The sequence below is a fragment of the Antedon bifida genome, chromosome 9 (genome assembly GCF_963402885.1).
Source record: "Antedon bifida chromosome 9, ecAntBifi1.1, whole genome shotgun sequence".
NCBI classification, from domain to species: domain Eukaryota; kingdom Metazoa; phylum Echinodermata; class Crinoidea; order Comatulida; family Antedonidae; genus Antedon; species Antedon bifida.
Genome location: NC_136234.1, coordinates 15298557 through 15312538, shown reverse-complemented (window position 1 = coordinate 15312538; position 13982 = coordinate 15298557). Strand labels below are relative to the sequence as shown.

The 13982-nt window shown below is 33.8% G+C and overlaps 1 protein-coding gene and 1 long non-coding RNA gene across 3 annotated transcripts in view; one reads left to right on the top strand and one right to left on the bottom strand.

Moving 5' to 3' along the window:
- Positions 1–7741: 7741 nt before the first annotated feature.
- On the top strand, positions 7742–11217 carry LOC144852831 (uncharacterized). Of its 2 annotated transcripts, XM_078710855.1 has the most exons (4): positions 7742–7853; positions 8433–8761; positions 9891–9997; positions 10614–11216. In XM_078710855.1, exons 1-4 carry the CDS (start codon positions 7744–7746, stop codon positions 10887–10889), a joined length of 822 nt encoding a protein of 273 aa, XP_078566981.1. In that variant the 5' UTR covers positions 7742–7743; the 3' UTR covers positions 10890–11216. The 2 variants fall into 2 exon arrangements, with proteins under 2 accessions (XP_078566981.1, XP_078566982.1); XM_078710856.1 differs by lacking the exon at positions 9891–9997 and having other exon boundaries at positions 10614–11217.
- The window catches only part of LOC144852837 (uncharacterized), a 57186-nt gene continuing 54181 nt past the window's right edge, over positions 10978–13982 (bottom strand). The window contains exons 3-4 of the long non-coding RNA XR_013614342.1: positions 11911–11989; positions 10978–11046 (exon numbers count right to left, since the gene is read on the bottom strand). This is a non-coding gene — a long non-coding RNA (uncharacterized LOC144852837). The remainder of the gene's footprint in view (positions 11047–11910; positions 11990–13982) is intronic.

Genomic DNA, 13982 nt, shown 5'->3' with positions numbered 1-13982 from the left:
CTGGGCCTAGTTTCTCCTTCAGGCTTCTTCTTGCTTGGTATATGAGCAGAGCTGGGATAGACCTACCACCAGCCTAGACTATAGAATACCCAGCTAATATTATTAACACTCACTAGGGTAGGCCTACCTATCTAATATTAGTATTATATCAGAATTACTCAGCCTAGCTAGGCCTAGAAAATACTATTTTTAGGCCTAGCTAGGCTAGAAATCAAGTAAGTAATTATAGTAGGTAGCCTTTCCTAGCTCAGAAACCAAATAGAACAATAATCGGGGAGCAAATTGAAATCTTAGGCCTATGACGTAATACGCCTGCATGAAAACCGTATTGAACACAGACACGATTCGGTCCGGGACGATTCGTACCAGCTTCGTAAAACGTAAACAAAGTTTCAAAATGGCGATTTTTCGATCGAAACAGAACAGAAATGTAGTAGGTTTGGTTTGATTAGTGGGAGTTGCATCCCAAGAAAGCTTAAAATTAGATTTTTATTTTAATAGATAGCTTAATAGTTTATCTTGAAAGGATTTTAAATTCGCTTTGAAACCTTATCTAGAAAATATGAAATTTAATGATTTTTTACCATCATTTAAAAAAAAATTAAAGTAAAAAAGTTTATACATAAAATAATGATATTTCTTGAAACAAAAAATCTGTGGAATTTAGATCACAGTTTTTATCATTATTTACGCTTGTAGTTCAACTATTGAAATACGTTTATTGATTTCATTTAATATCAAAATTATACCATTTTCTAAGTGTACTAAAATAGCAAAAATGCCAACATTTTCCACGAAGCGCGCCCTCACAATGAATGAAATCAGTGATGCGTTACCAACGCGGCTTTCCGACTGCATTTATTTAACCTGACGGTAAAAATGAAAAATAAGAACATTCACTCTTTACGGAATATGATTATATAATAATAGGCCTGATAATTAAACAAAATTATATAGCGTTCAAGTGCTCAGAAGAGGCGCTAAAAAGTATCATCTTTAGAGGAACATGCGTTTAACTTCAACTAAAATAGTTTTTCTTTGTGATAAAGCTCTTCTGTATATAATAATAATAATAATAATACACGACATTATCGTGCATATATAAAAACATATTATAGGCCGCCTAATTATACGTCAACTGAAATAGCGAGAGTCTAAATTTAATTTTTACGTATTCTTTGTGAGTGATAGTGCAAAAAAAGGAGTATGAACAAAAAGAATCCCAATTCTGGAAGATAAAAGTTGAAAACAATGATGTACTACGTGACAATAAACGTCAAAACCTTGTAACAGGATAATGCGATCCGGAAAGTTAAACAGTACCGTATTGTACAATACCTGCGATCAGGTGCGAATAACCATTGTTCTTCGACCTTATGTAATAATTATATGAATATGAAGTACTATTAGGGAAAAATATTAAACGTTAAAATGTATAATCATGGACCTTAGATCCACGGTATAATTCATATAAGGTATAATGTATATTATATTCTTTTTAATTAAACCGTAATTCGCCGTGAGTACACAGAATAGCGACAATAAAAGCCTGGGCTTGGCTGGCATTCGCGTCACCCTCACGGCCTTCGCGTCCTGGTGGACTACGCGTCGCCCTCACGGGCTTCGTGTTCAGTATGTCACCTCACGGGTTTCGCGTCACCTTCAAAAGGTTTTGCGTCACTCCACGGACTTTGCTTGCCTCACCCCACGGGCTTTGCGTCGCCCTTACGGGCTTCGCGTCACCCCCAAGCACTTTAGTCGTAATGTATATGATGGTCTGTGGTCAGGCTTAGATACTGTATAACCGTGGATATGACATCAATATAACACTTTCAATTGGAATAAAAACGAAATTGAATGTATTTACATTATGTTGTCCCCTTAGGGATATATTCCAATCAAGTCTAGATTTGTTTGTTTTGTTAAACAAAAAATTATGAATCAACCATCATGATGTATTTTTACTTCTTATTATTTCCTCTAGGAAATAGTTGAGCTGAGTGTCTTGAATGAATACGATTTTTTTTTTCGTGTTATTTTCCAAACAATAAGCAGAACACCGTCATCCGTACGTTACTGTTAATGATATCATTCATTCCCATTTCCTCTGTGACCCACTCATGCCTAACACGAGTTGGTCATGCTACATCATTCCTCTGTGACTCAGTCATGCTGAGGAGGCCTAACACGAGGAGGCCCGGTTACATCATTCCCCCATGACCCAGTCATGTTGAAGAGGTCTAACACGAGGTGGCCATGCTACATCATTCCCCGTGACCAAGTCATGCTGAGAACGCACAGGACAAGGAGGCCCTGTTATATCATTCATCTGTGACCCAGTCATGTTGAGGACGGAATACTAGGAGGCTCGAGCTGTTAGGCCTATATCATTCCTCCATGACCCAGGTATGCGGAGGAGGCCTAAGACGAGTAGACCCTGTTACATCATTCCCCGATGACCCAGCCATGTTGGGGAGGGAATACGAGGAGGCCCTGTTAGGCCTATATCATTTCCCCATGACCCATTCATGCTGAGGACGGAATACGAGGAGGCCCTGTTACATCATTCCCCGATGACCCAGTCATGTTAAGGACGGAAAACGAGGAGGCCCTGTTAGGCCTATATCCTAATAGGCCTAAGTCATGCTGAGGAGGCCTAACACGGGATGACCTTTTACATCATTTCCCTATGACCACAACAGACGGATCTTCGAAGTACTGTACTGTAACGGTGTAAAGTACGGTGACATCATATTCGAACAATTCCAATAATCAATATTACTACTAGGTCGTCTACGTCACACTTCGCAATGTAGACTTGCCCCAAGTCTGTATTTATTGTCTTTTTTTTTATTTATTTGTTTTTATTTCGACCGCGATTTTTGTCTGAAAATACAGACTTGTGAAACACGTATAGAAATCGATTTGCAAACCGCAAACATCCGATAAGAATGACGTAGGTTATCATACCGTATTTGGCTATATGGGGCGGGCGGTATGTAAATATGGATTTCGAATCAACCAATGATCATTTTGTTTCAAAATGAACGGATCGAGTACGTACGTACGTACAGTGTGCTGAATGTACGATCGAGACTGAACAACTGTTGAAATATAAAATCGTGTTGCCAAGTTGTTTTGTTTATTAATATTAATTGTTTAGTCCAGTCCTGGCCTAGGCCTCCTTCGTAGGGCTACTCAACTCGTACGTATGACCTTCCAAAAACGTCAATAAGGTACATACCACCACCGACCGGCACACAACAGGGCTACACCACCACACAGAACAGGACAGGGTCTGGGTGGGAATTAAATCAAATTTTCTCCGCATAATAAATGATCCATTCAATGTTAGATTTGGCGGAGAAGCTATAGCCTATCATATCATATCAAGACGAGTTTTCATGTTCTTGGGAAAAATCTCATAAAATGTTTACCAGACTACTTGGCATATAAAATCATTTTTAGCCTTCAGAAACTTTCATCAATGTACCCAAGTACACATTGTCTAAACGTAACATAGCGCATGCGCATCGTCTTAGACGTTGAGTCTTTGAAATTCTGAAATATGAATATTAAAACGACGTACGAGTGAGTAGCCAATGGCATGCGGCTGAAACTAGTCAACTGGATAATTTATGCACCAAGAATTCTTGGTGTCAAACCACGTGACTTATGCGTGTTTCCCCAGACGGAGTATCCAAACTCAAGTAATACACGTATGAAACGCCATATGTGCAAAAATATTTATATTTTTACAAAACTCCGTCTGGAGCCCAGACTATTCGCAATGCGGAAGAAGTTAGTAAAATGACAATAGGAAATCTTGTCGCGGAGTGACTTCCTTCTATGGCCCATGTTGTCACACCCCACACTATCTAAATGATACAATTATTTTTCATCAACTTTGAGCAGGAAACATTATTTATTTCCGCCAAAACTCCGTATACGGTAAAATGACTACGTTAATGATTAAAGAGAGTATGTGTCACTTATTTAGGAGGTATGTTCTTTATTGTTAATTATCTACCAGAAACAAATTACAGATTGAAAATGATTATACTTTTTCTTCGTCTCAACGCATCAACAGGGCTCGGTAAAAACATAATCACTATTCAGCTTTTATTTACTATAAGAAATTGCAGACAACAATTAAATATTCAAATAACATTAAACATGATGTTAGCATGTAAAACCTTACCGGGCGCTACCGCGTGCTACCGCGCGTTACCGGGCGTAGATTTCGTATAACCGGTTTCTGTCTTTAAAGCGTGGTTCCCACTAAGCAACGGAAGGACGTAGACGCAATAATCCATTGCTTTTGATTGGTCAAATTAATTGTGTTGCAGTTACAAAATTTTGTTTTACATCATCCGTATAAATTTGTGTGTTTTTTATATTGGAAAATAACGATTTGAAATGGTTTTAACTGGGAAGACAAAGACGTTGCAAATTAATACAGAAAGCTTGATTTTTAAAATAGGTTTAACGACCTAATACAAATGCGTTTGTTACTGCCGTTTATTTTATTCATAATATAAAAACCAGTAAAATATTCATGAACTGTAGTTCTCACTGGTACATAGCATTCTTCAAGATGTGTCTAACTACCGAACATTTCACAATACTTACATAATCACGATATCCTAAAGCTTAGTTCCCACTAGGACGCAACGCAAGGGCGTTACGCGTAACCCAAGTATTTGACCAATCATAAGCGGAGGATTATTTAAACTGTCGCTTGTCATTAGTCAACTTGGTTGCGTTGTGCTAACGTTGCGTCGTAGTGGGAACCAAGCTTATGAAATCGACATCATCATCATACTATAATGATTGGTATGCCTACTCAATTATGTTGTGTGCCCTAAATTTTTTGATAATACGTTGGATACGCGTGAATACCTACACAGTATTGTTGTTAGTGCATGTATGTCATGTCATACATTTCTTTTCTCGTCGCTATTCTAAATCCGGAATATTGCCTTCAGAGAAAAGTTGGCAATGACTAATTATGCCTACGTACCCTGGTCCTTGAATACTATGCGTTGTGATTTCAGATTGCACGTAAATGCATAAACAAAAAACATACCGATAACTTTACCCGAATTCTACGTGTAAACGCACATTTATCCAGAACTGTCTCACCTAATACTTGTCGTGTGACAGAGTTAAGCTCTTATTACTATAAACAGGAAACACATGTGATAGGCCTATGCGACACAACACATGGGCTCTTCAGGAAACTCGTCTTTTGTCTGTAGAGTAAAGCTTGGTTCCCACTTGCGACGCAACGTAACCTATGCAACGTAAGCAAATGCCCTTCTAATAATTGTGTTTGCCCCCGCCTGCGTGAAATCAAACCTATGTTGTTTGCAGCACTATTGCGTCGTCGGTTCCCACTTGTGATTACGCAATACAACACTTTGCGTCGATACGTCGCTGCGCTTTAGTATCGGGTGAATAATGTAGGTCTAACGCAATCAATGTTCTACCATAGATATAGTAATCAACTGTTTTGTAATGTACATAACATTTTACTACTTAATCCAGGGCGTGAGTTCACTCTATAAGTTTCTATTAAGTTTTCTACAATTTCAAAACACTAATAAAAATACTGTGAACGATAAAGTTGCTGGTTGTTGTATATCTAACTTTGACCCATGATTGGCTGTACAATATACGCCATGCTTTATTTCTGTATAATTTTATTATATCTGTATAAATTGGTATTGCTGTACTTGTTTTAGCATCAGTTTTTGTTTTCTTCCAAAAGTGACAATAAAAACATTTTGTATATTGTATGTGGGGCTAAAAACTCCTTGATTAGCAACAAGCTCGCGACAAAATGGAAAAAGCACCACTTCTGTTACTTCCTCCATGATATTGGCAGTAGATATTAGTGCAATGGATGGGATAGGCAATCACTGAGTTGGTTCTGTCCATGATGAGAGCAAGGCAATCAAACAACAAAAAGATCAAAGTGTTTATCTGTGGCAGCGACACGATCAGCTTCACGCCCCTAAAGCGTGGTTCCCACTAGCGACACAACGCAGCAACGTTTTGACGCAAAGTGCTGTATTGCGTAATCACAAGTGGGAACCGACGCAAAACAATGCTGCGAATATCGATTTGATTTCACGCAGGCGGGGGCAAACACAATAATCGGAAGAAAATTTTCTTACGTTCCGTAGGTTGCGTTACGTTCCGTAGCTAGTGGGAATTACCACGCTTTAACAGACACCGCGCGCCGCGGAGAATATATATACACAGTACAGCCAGACATTAGATCAAAAGACTGTTACGAGTTTCTATCTTGGCAAAGCGAGTTTGGAGAAACACAATAAGACATTAATTCCATTTACACATTCCAGAGTGTGTAAATGAATATGATTTCTATCAATAAAATATCATTAGCCAATATTTTAATATCGACACAGTTTTGTGAGTTTTCGTTTGTAATAAATCAATAAAAACAATGGAAAATAAAATTTAATTTCAACAGTTAAATTTTATAACATCTACAGTATTTTTAAGGGTTTGGGGATTAATCTAATTTAAAAACAAAGTTTTTTGTTAATATACCCAAAGATCATCATGACAAACAAGGATTTACGGTAATCTGACTTTCGAGAGGATCGATCACCAATGATATTCATATAGTAACATTAATTTTATACATATTCTACTTTATTAGACATACCGAAGAATATCCCAAATTCATTGGTTTATTTCGTATAACACAATGTTGGTTATTTCGTTTTATATAACACCTAAATGAATTCCTGTTGTTTGATTGGACGATTGTGGGTCAAATGGTGTGCAATAGTATACAAATAATGAATGTTTATGAGTGTAATGGTATAAATAATGGCATAAAGTGAATGATGAAAGGTTATATTTCAACAAAGCGAAGCCAAGTTGAAATATAACCTTTCATCATTCACCAAATGCAATTATTTGTACCTATACACGAATATAATTATTATCATTATTTGTTTTATATAACGAAACTTCGACAGGCAACTGGAACTCTTTAACGATCGTTAAATAATGTATATTATATAACACCTAAATAAATTCCTGTCATTTGATTGATAAAACAAATAATGATAATAATTATATTCGTGTATAGGTACAAATAATGGCATTTGGTGAATGATAAAAGGTTATATTTCAACTTGGCTTCGGTTCGTTGAAATATAACCTTTCATCATTCACTTTATGCCATTATTTATACCATTACACTCATCAACATTCATTATTTGTATAATGTTTAATTAGTGAAGTCTTTTTAATATTGAGCATTTTCCCGCCGCCTATGGAATCGATGGATTTTTTTGTTGACAAATAACATACGTAGGCCTTACGTACAATACGTTAAAACATACACCCGCAAATAACAATGGGAAAGCGTAACAACGTATTTAAGCGTGGTTCCCACTAGCGACGCAACGTAAGAAAATGCCCTTTCGATAATTGTGTTTGCCCCCGCCTGCGTGAAATAAAACGTTTGCATGCAGCACTGTTACGTCGTCGGTTCCTACGTGTGATTACGCAATACAACACCTTGCGTCAATACGTTGCTGTGTTGCGTCAATACGTTGCTGTTCATTACGTACCATTGCCATACCATTTCTTTATTCACGCATACAAATAATTATACAGCTCCATCACAACTGTTCCCGGGAACCTGCACATGTGTTGTATTCTAGTTATGATAAAGCGCCTGGTGATAGTAATAAAATGTTACGGCAATATATATTTAGTTTATTTGTTTTACATGTCACTAAAGGTTGGTACACAACGGTCGTACAACACGAATTATTATTATTGTTCACCAATTTACGAAATCGGTAAGTGTAAATATTTTTTTTTATATTAATGTATTATAATTTCATTTATTATTTTTAATTAAGGAATGGCGACATAAACATCATCAGTTCGCCTTCTTTTAACTATAATCTGCTGTAGAACTTTTAAACGAGAACATTGGGGGTTTTCGGCTTGCATGCTGTATTGTCCCCCTGAAAAAATTTAAATTTATTTACCTAAAAAAAATGTAATTTAAAGCAAAACAATGGTCAAATTGGCTGCCAACCAATGGGTTTTTAGTGGAATTTAACTATTTATTTTGTCATTTTCTATGGAATATTTATTAAAATATTATTATTCAAACAAAATAACATATTCAAAGTCTGATTTAATTAATCTTCATTTTTCATGTTTTTGGTGGGAAATACATCTTTAATAGTTAGATTGGAAGAAATCAACATACTTTGTAGTGTAACTCTTCCCTGGTCTAAACAAATTCTAAATCTTGATCCACTTGACCCTTTTTTCTGATGGAAAAGTTATTTTACTTGATGCAGCCGCAGCCCGACTACGGTTTTGATTTATTTATTTTTCAATTACTCACGTTTTACGCTTTTTAGGTCACCATATACAATCATCTATATGAAGATGCATGTGTTACTGCAGATATGTATTTCATTGTTTGTTTCACACTATTTGTCATCGACATTGTCGTCTGCCATGAATGAGACAATCGAAGAGACTAGTGTCAATAACCAATATTTTAACTACCGTTACATAAACGATGAAATGTCACCAGATAAGAAAACATACTTATCTACCGAAGATGTTCATCTAGAAGATGATCGCTATGATGTCTTACAACATGTTTTATCAAGAACGGGTTTTTTTCTTCGAATTGGACCAAACGGACGTGCACATGGTACAAGTAATTGTAAAGACAAATATGGTTTGTATAAATCAATAAATCAATATCAATCAATCAAGTTTATAAACTATTGGACAGAAAACCTCATATAAGTTATAGTAAACATTAACATTAATTACTTTTCAGTCAAAATAATAAAAGAAATACATTTCTATTATTGATAATTATTGATAAAGAGTTCAGATCAACTTACTGTCCTTCCTCCTAATGTTTTAATTTCTAATTTTTCCAACAAAAATCACATTCGACACCGTTTTCGCAACAACAATGTTTATTGTAAATGCTCCGTTAAACGCCACATGGTTACAATTCCTAAAACAATGTTGTGTAAACTCGCCGTTTTACTTCTTGTAAGAATAAACTTGTAGGAATAGTAGAATTTTGGAAAAACAACGATGATTTTGATTTGGCTTATCTCGTATTATTATTTGTTTGCTTTTTTGGTGCATTAAAATAATGTAATAATTAATAAAACTTAACACCTTAAAGATGTATTGTCCTTAAAAAACATGAAAAATAAATTGTGATAAAAAAAACTTTGAATAGGCCGTTTCGCAGTTTTAATAAAGTTAATAACTTCCGTAGAAAAAAAAACTTATAAGAGGAAAAAATAAACGGTTAAATTCAACCAAATATTCATTAACCTTTGACTATATTTTGTTTTAAATTACAGTTTTTCAGGTAAATAACTTTGTTTTTCAATCCAATTTTTGGTCAAAGTGAATATTCTATTATTTGACATTAAAATGGCATTATTCAACAAAAACATTAACGACAACAAACATTTGTCAGAGGACAATATATCTTTACCACAATGAATAAATCTTTATCATCACCATTTCTCTAGTTGTCATTATAAATCAAACATACTTATATTGAAATGCTTGTACATTCAATTAGACGAATGCTGGTCTATGACTATATATGCACAATAAAACAGTTTAAACAGTATAATAAACATAAGAAATAAATATATAAATATTTTAAGGCAATGTCGACATAGACATTTTGTCATCAACCGATACACTTGTGACAGTTACGTAAGTTATGATGATGTATCATTTTGACTCAGAAATATGTTGGTGTCAGAGTTCATCTCTGTGGATTAGAAACCAAAGTTAGCCTAAACAATATACTATTTTCTTGTTAGTAAAAGTGAAAACGTTTGCCGTGGGCCCTAGCTTAGTCGTTATCAGAGGGAGTGAGTCGGGTCTTTATTTATCGATGGATAAAACCGGAAAAGTTTCTGCCAGAAATGTAAGTTATTTTCGTTATTTTTAAAGAGCTACATTTTTTATCGAAAGAATATCCATAACCAAACAACACAATGATTCATAAAAGAAAACCAAATATAATAATTTTTATAATGTAGGCCAGAGAGAAAATGCTATTAAAAGTCATTCTATTATTATTCTATTACCATGTAAATTTGACAAAGTATAAATACATTACGGTACCTTGTGATAAGGTACGTTGTGGAATGTTTTTTTTTCAGTTACGGTCTTCAGAATAATAGATAGCGCCCTCAAGAGCTTATTTAAATCATTAATGTTTGTGGGAGAAGTCAGCGCTTAAATACTCGCGAGTAACAAGAATAGGAATCGTACAGATTAATATAATAGTTAAATACAGTTCGAAACAACAGAGAAATGTCACTAAATATTACTCTCTTAACTCTCGTAGCAATCCATGTTGGTCACTTGATTGAGAAGTGTTAAGGACAACTCTCAAAGAGTTTGTCAATCTAGAAAACAGTGATTGCATTTCACTCTTTTCTCAAACCTTTTAGAGTGAAATTCATTCACAGTCTTCTTAATAGTGGTCACTTTACCACTATCTAGTGTACTAAATTTCTAACTTAATTACATTTCAGAATACTCAGACAATGCTTCTTTGTCGACAAAACTTCGACATTTTGTGGCGAAAACAGTTAAAATCCGGGTCGTGTTTTGTGTCCTTGCAGTCGCTAATCCAATTCAAACTCTATAACATTCGGAGTGAACCAAAAGGTCTTATGAAACAGTCTTACCAAGGAAACACAAAAAGTGGTCGGTATCTTAGTATCACGAAGGACGGTCGTGCTTCTTCTTCTACAGCCGACAACAAGTTCAAAACGCATTTCTTTTTAATGCCACAATACGATCATTAATAAATACCAGGAGAGAGATTCTTCTTGTGTATCATGTCATATTATGTAAATGGCATAATTTCAAATCCATATTAATAGTGTGACACGTACCTATAACCTTTATAACTTGTGATACGGCTTTATGTGATGTTGGAGTCACGGACAATTCTTCAGAACACTGAATTAAGATACAAGAAGAAAAATCGAGTACATAGATCATATTCTGTGGTAAACACAAGTTAAAATATTGTTTTAAAAACAATATAAGTCTTAATCAATTTGGTACAGAAGATAGAAAGAAAATACTTATCACTTGGCAATTATCTTGTACTTGTACATATATATTGAACGTGGAAACTCTCTTATTAATTATTGTGAAATGTATTTATAAAAAATTGATATAATTTATTATGCATACTGTTGTCAATACTGAGCGAAATGTTGGTTACTTATTTAAAAAAAAATGTTTTTTTAATTATTTAAAAAATGTTCGAAAAAAAAGTAGAAGGACCCTTTTACATTTTCGTATTAAGAGTGTTAGGCTTCCGTTTTAAAGATTTTATACTTTTAATTTTAAAAAATTAAGCCTATAACAAATGCTAATTTTCCTTTTATAAAAAAGAATATTCTTTGCAGATTCTATTCAAATCAAAATAATAATTTTAATATTTTCTTATAGGCCTAATACTTTTTTCTCGAACGTGGGTTTATTATATAAAAATATATAGTTACTACTAGTAATGCAGAGTTACAGTTGACTGTTCTATTTAACTCATAAACATTGTTGTATATAATAATAATAATAATAAAGCTCTGTCTATACTATTAAACTAGTTTGACAAAAACAAGAGTGATGTGTCCAAATGTGGTAGTGATGTGCTTAAATATGGTAGTGATATGCTTAAATATGGTAGTGGTATGCTTAACTATGGTAGTGATATGATTAAATACGGTAGCGATATGCTTAAATATGGCAGTGATGTGCTTAAATATGGTAATGATATGCTTAAATATGGTAGCGATATGCTTATATGGTACTAACCTGAATACACAGAGTTCATGGATGAGACAGCCAAGAGACCAAAGTGTCTGATCTCATTGTAATAGTGATTTATTTGTTCCTGAAAACACAATGAATGTTCAATTGCTTTAAAGCTCTGTCTACTATTAAACTAGTTTGACAAAAAAAGTATGATGTGCTCAAATATGGTATTGATATGACATCACCATATATGGGCACATTAAATTTTTCACATAGAGTTTGATAGTGTAGACAGTTAAGAATCGCTTAAGAATAAAAGTTATCAATGTCTTAACTCTTTGTCGCTTACACATTTATAACAGTAAAATGAAGGGAACCACACCTAGGTTTCAGGTCTTGAGATGTGAAATAAAACAATATTATAAAATGGAAAAATATATCGCGGCAGTTAATTGCTGAGAACATATATTTTTTACAAAGATGGCATCCCTTAGAAAAATTAACTGAAACTTGTTAGTTTGTTGTAACTGTAACTATGCACTGTTGTCAGAATTTGTTATCATTATTATCATTCATTTTTAAATTTAACCACGTTTATTATCTTGAAAACATGAAAAACATGGAAATGAAAAAAAAGAACCGCTTAAAATGCTTCCGGATTCCAATATACGCAAGCGGTTCGAGAAGAAAAAATATACGGACTTTCTTTGTCGTTTGTTGGATTCAACAAAACGGTAAGTTCAAAGAAACCTGTCGTTTAAAAAAAAGATCACATTTAATTTATATTTTTAATTTGGCTTATAATCCAAAATAAGCGTGATATATTCAATTAGGCCTAACAACTTTAATATCATACCTATACTACAGGCTTAAAAGCAATTGGGGCATAATACAAAACAATCAATTCTATTAACTTAAAGATGTATTGTCCCCCAAAATCATGAAAAATAAAGATTTTTAAAATCGGACTTTGAATAAGCCATTTTGCAGTTTTAATGAAGTTGTTCACTTCCATAGGAAAAAAAACGGGGGAAAAAATTATTTCACCTATAAAAAGACAAAATAAACAGTTAAATTACCCAAAAACTCATTGTCTTCCAGACAATTTGACCATTTTTTGCTTTAAATTACATTTTTCTCAGGTAAATAAATTTTTTTCAGACCCAATTTTTTGTGAGAGTGAATAACTATTATGTGACATTAAAATAACATATTCAACAAAAAAATTTAAAAAAAATATTTTTTTAGGGGGACAATATATCTTTAAAACACTTGCATTACAAAATTCATAAAGTCAACCAACAAGTTTTGGATGTTGCTGCCCTCAGCGAATTTCCTATAAAAAACAACACTCGATACATTTGTACGATTTGTCTTTACGTAAAATGTACACGATGAGGTCTGCAGGAAAAATTCAAACAATCCCTCATTTATAATAATACTGCCCTCAACGAAAATATACACTATTTTTGTCCTTCGATATGTTTATCATAATGTCTCTCCAACTGAAATATGTAAACAATAAGTCTCTATATAAACATTAAAAAATGTTTCCTTAAAATACAAATGTATAATTCTTAAACTTAAACCCGATCTATAAATATGATTCTTAAGTTCGTTGATTTATAAAAGTAAATTACTTTATTGTATGTTCACCAAATAAATTAAATCAATTCTCGCAAGGCTCGGTGTCTGGGTGTCTCCATTCTGAGGTGACTAACCTGTCAGACGCGATTGACCTTTGCTTACAATATCCTATTTCTGACATTTACAATTTATCTGATATATGCCTACATGTTATCATGGTTAATTCTATTTAATAATATTAATACTTATTTTGCAATAACTAAATTATGTTTCTATCGGCAAATATGTTATGGCGATGATATTAAAGTACTTTTTTAAATGAGTTTTTTATTATTTGCTAAGATTTCGTTGAATTTGAGTGTTGATTTACTGTATTTCGTTGAATTTGAGTGTTGAGTTACTGTATTTCGTTGAATTTGAGTGTTGAGTTACTGTATTTCGTTGAATTTGAGTGTTGAGTTACTGTATTTTGTTGAATGTGAGTGTTGAGTTACTGTATTTCGTTGAATTTGAGTGTTGAGTTACTGTATTTCGTTGAATTTGAG

What these genes read in the sequence shown, in the direction of transcription:
- LOC144852831 (XM_078710855.1), top strand. Translation starts at nt 7,744, where the DNA reads ATGTTACGGCAATATATATTTAGTTTATTTGTTTTACATGTCACTAAA. An exon ending in TTCACCAATTTACGAAATCG is followed by an intron (nt 7,854 to 8,432) that starts GTAAGTGTAAAT and finishes TACGCTTTTTAG; the next exon opens with GTCACCATATACAATCATCT. An exon ending in TAATTGTAAAGACAAATATG is followed by an intron (nt 8,762 to 9,890) that starts GTTTGTATAAAT and finishes TTTTCTTGTTAG; the next exon opens with TAAAAGTGAAAACGTTTGCC.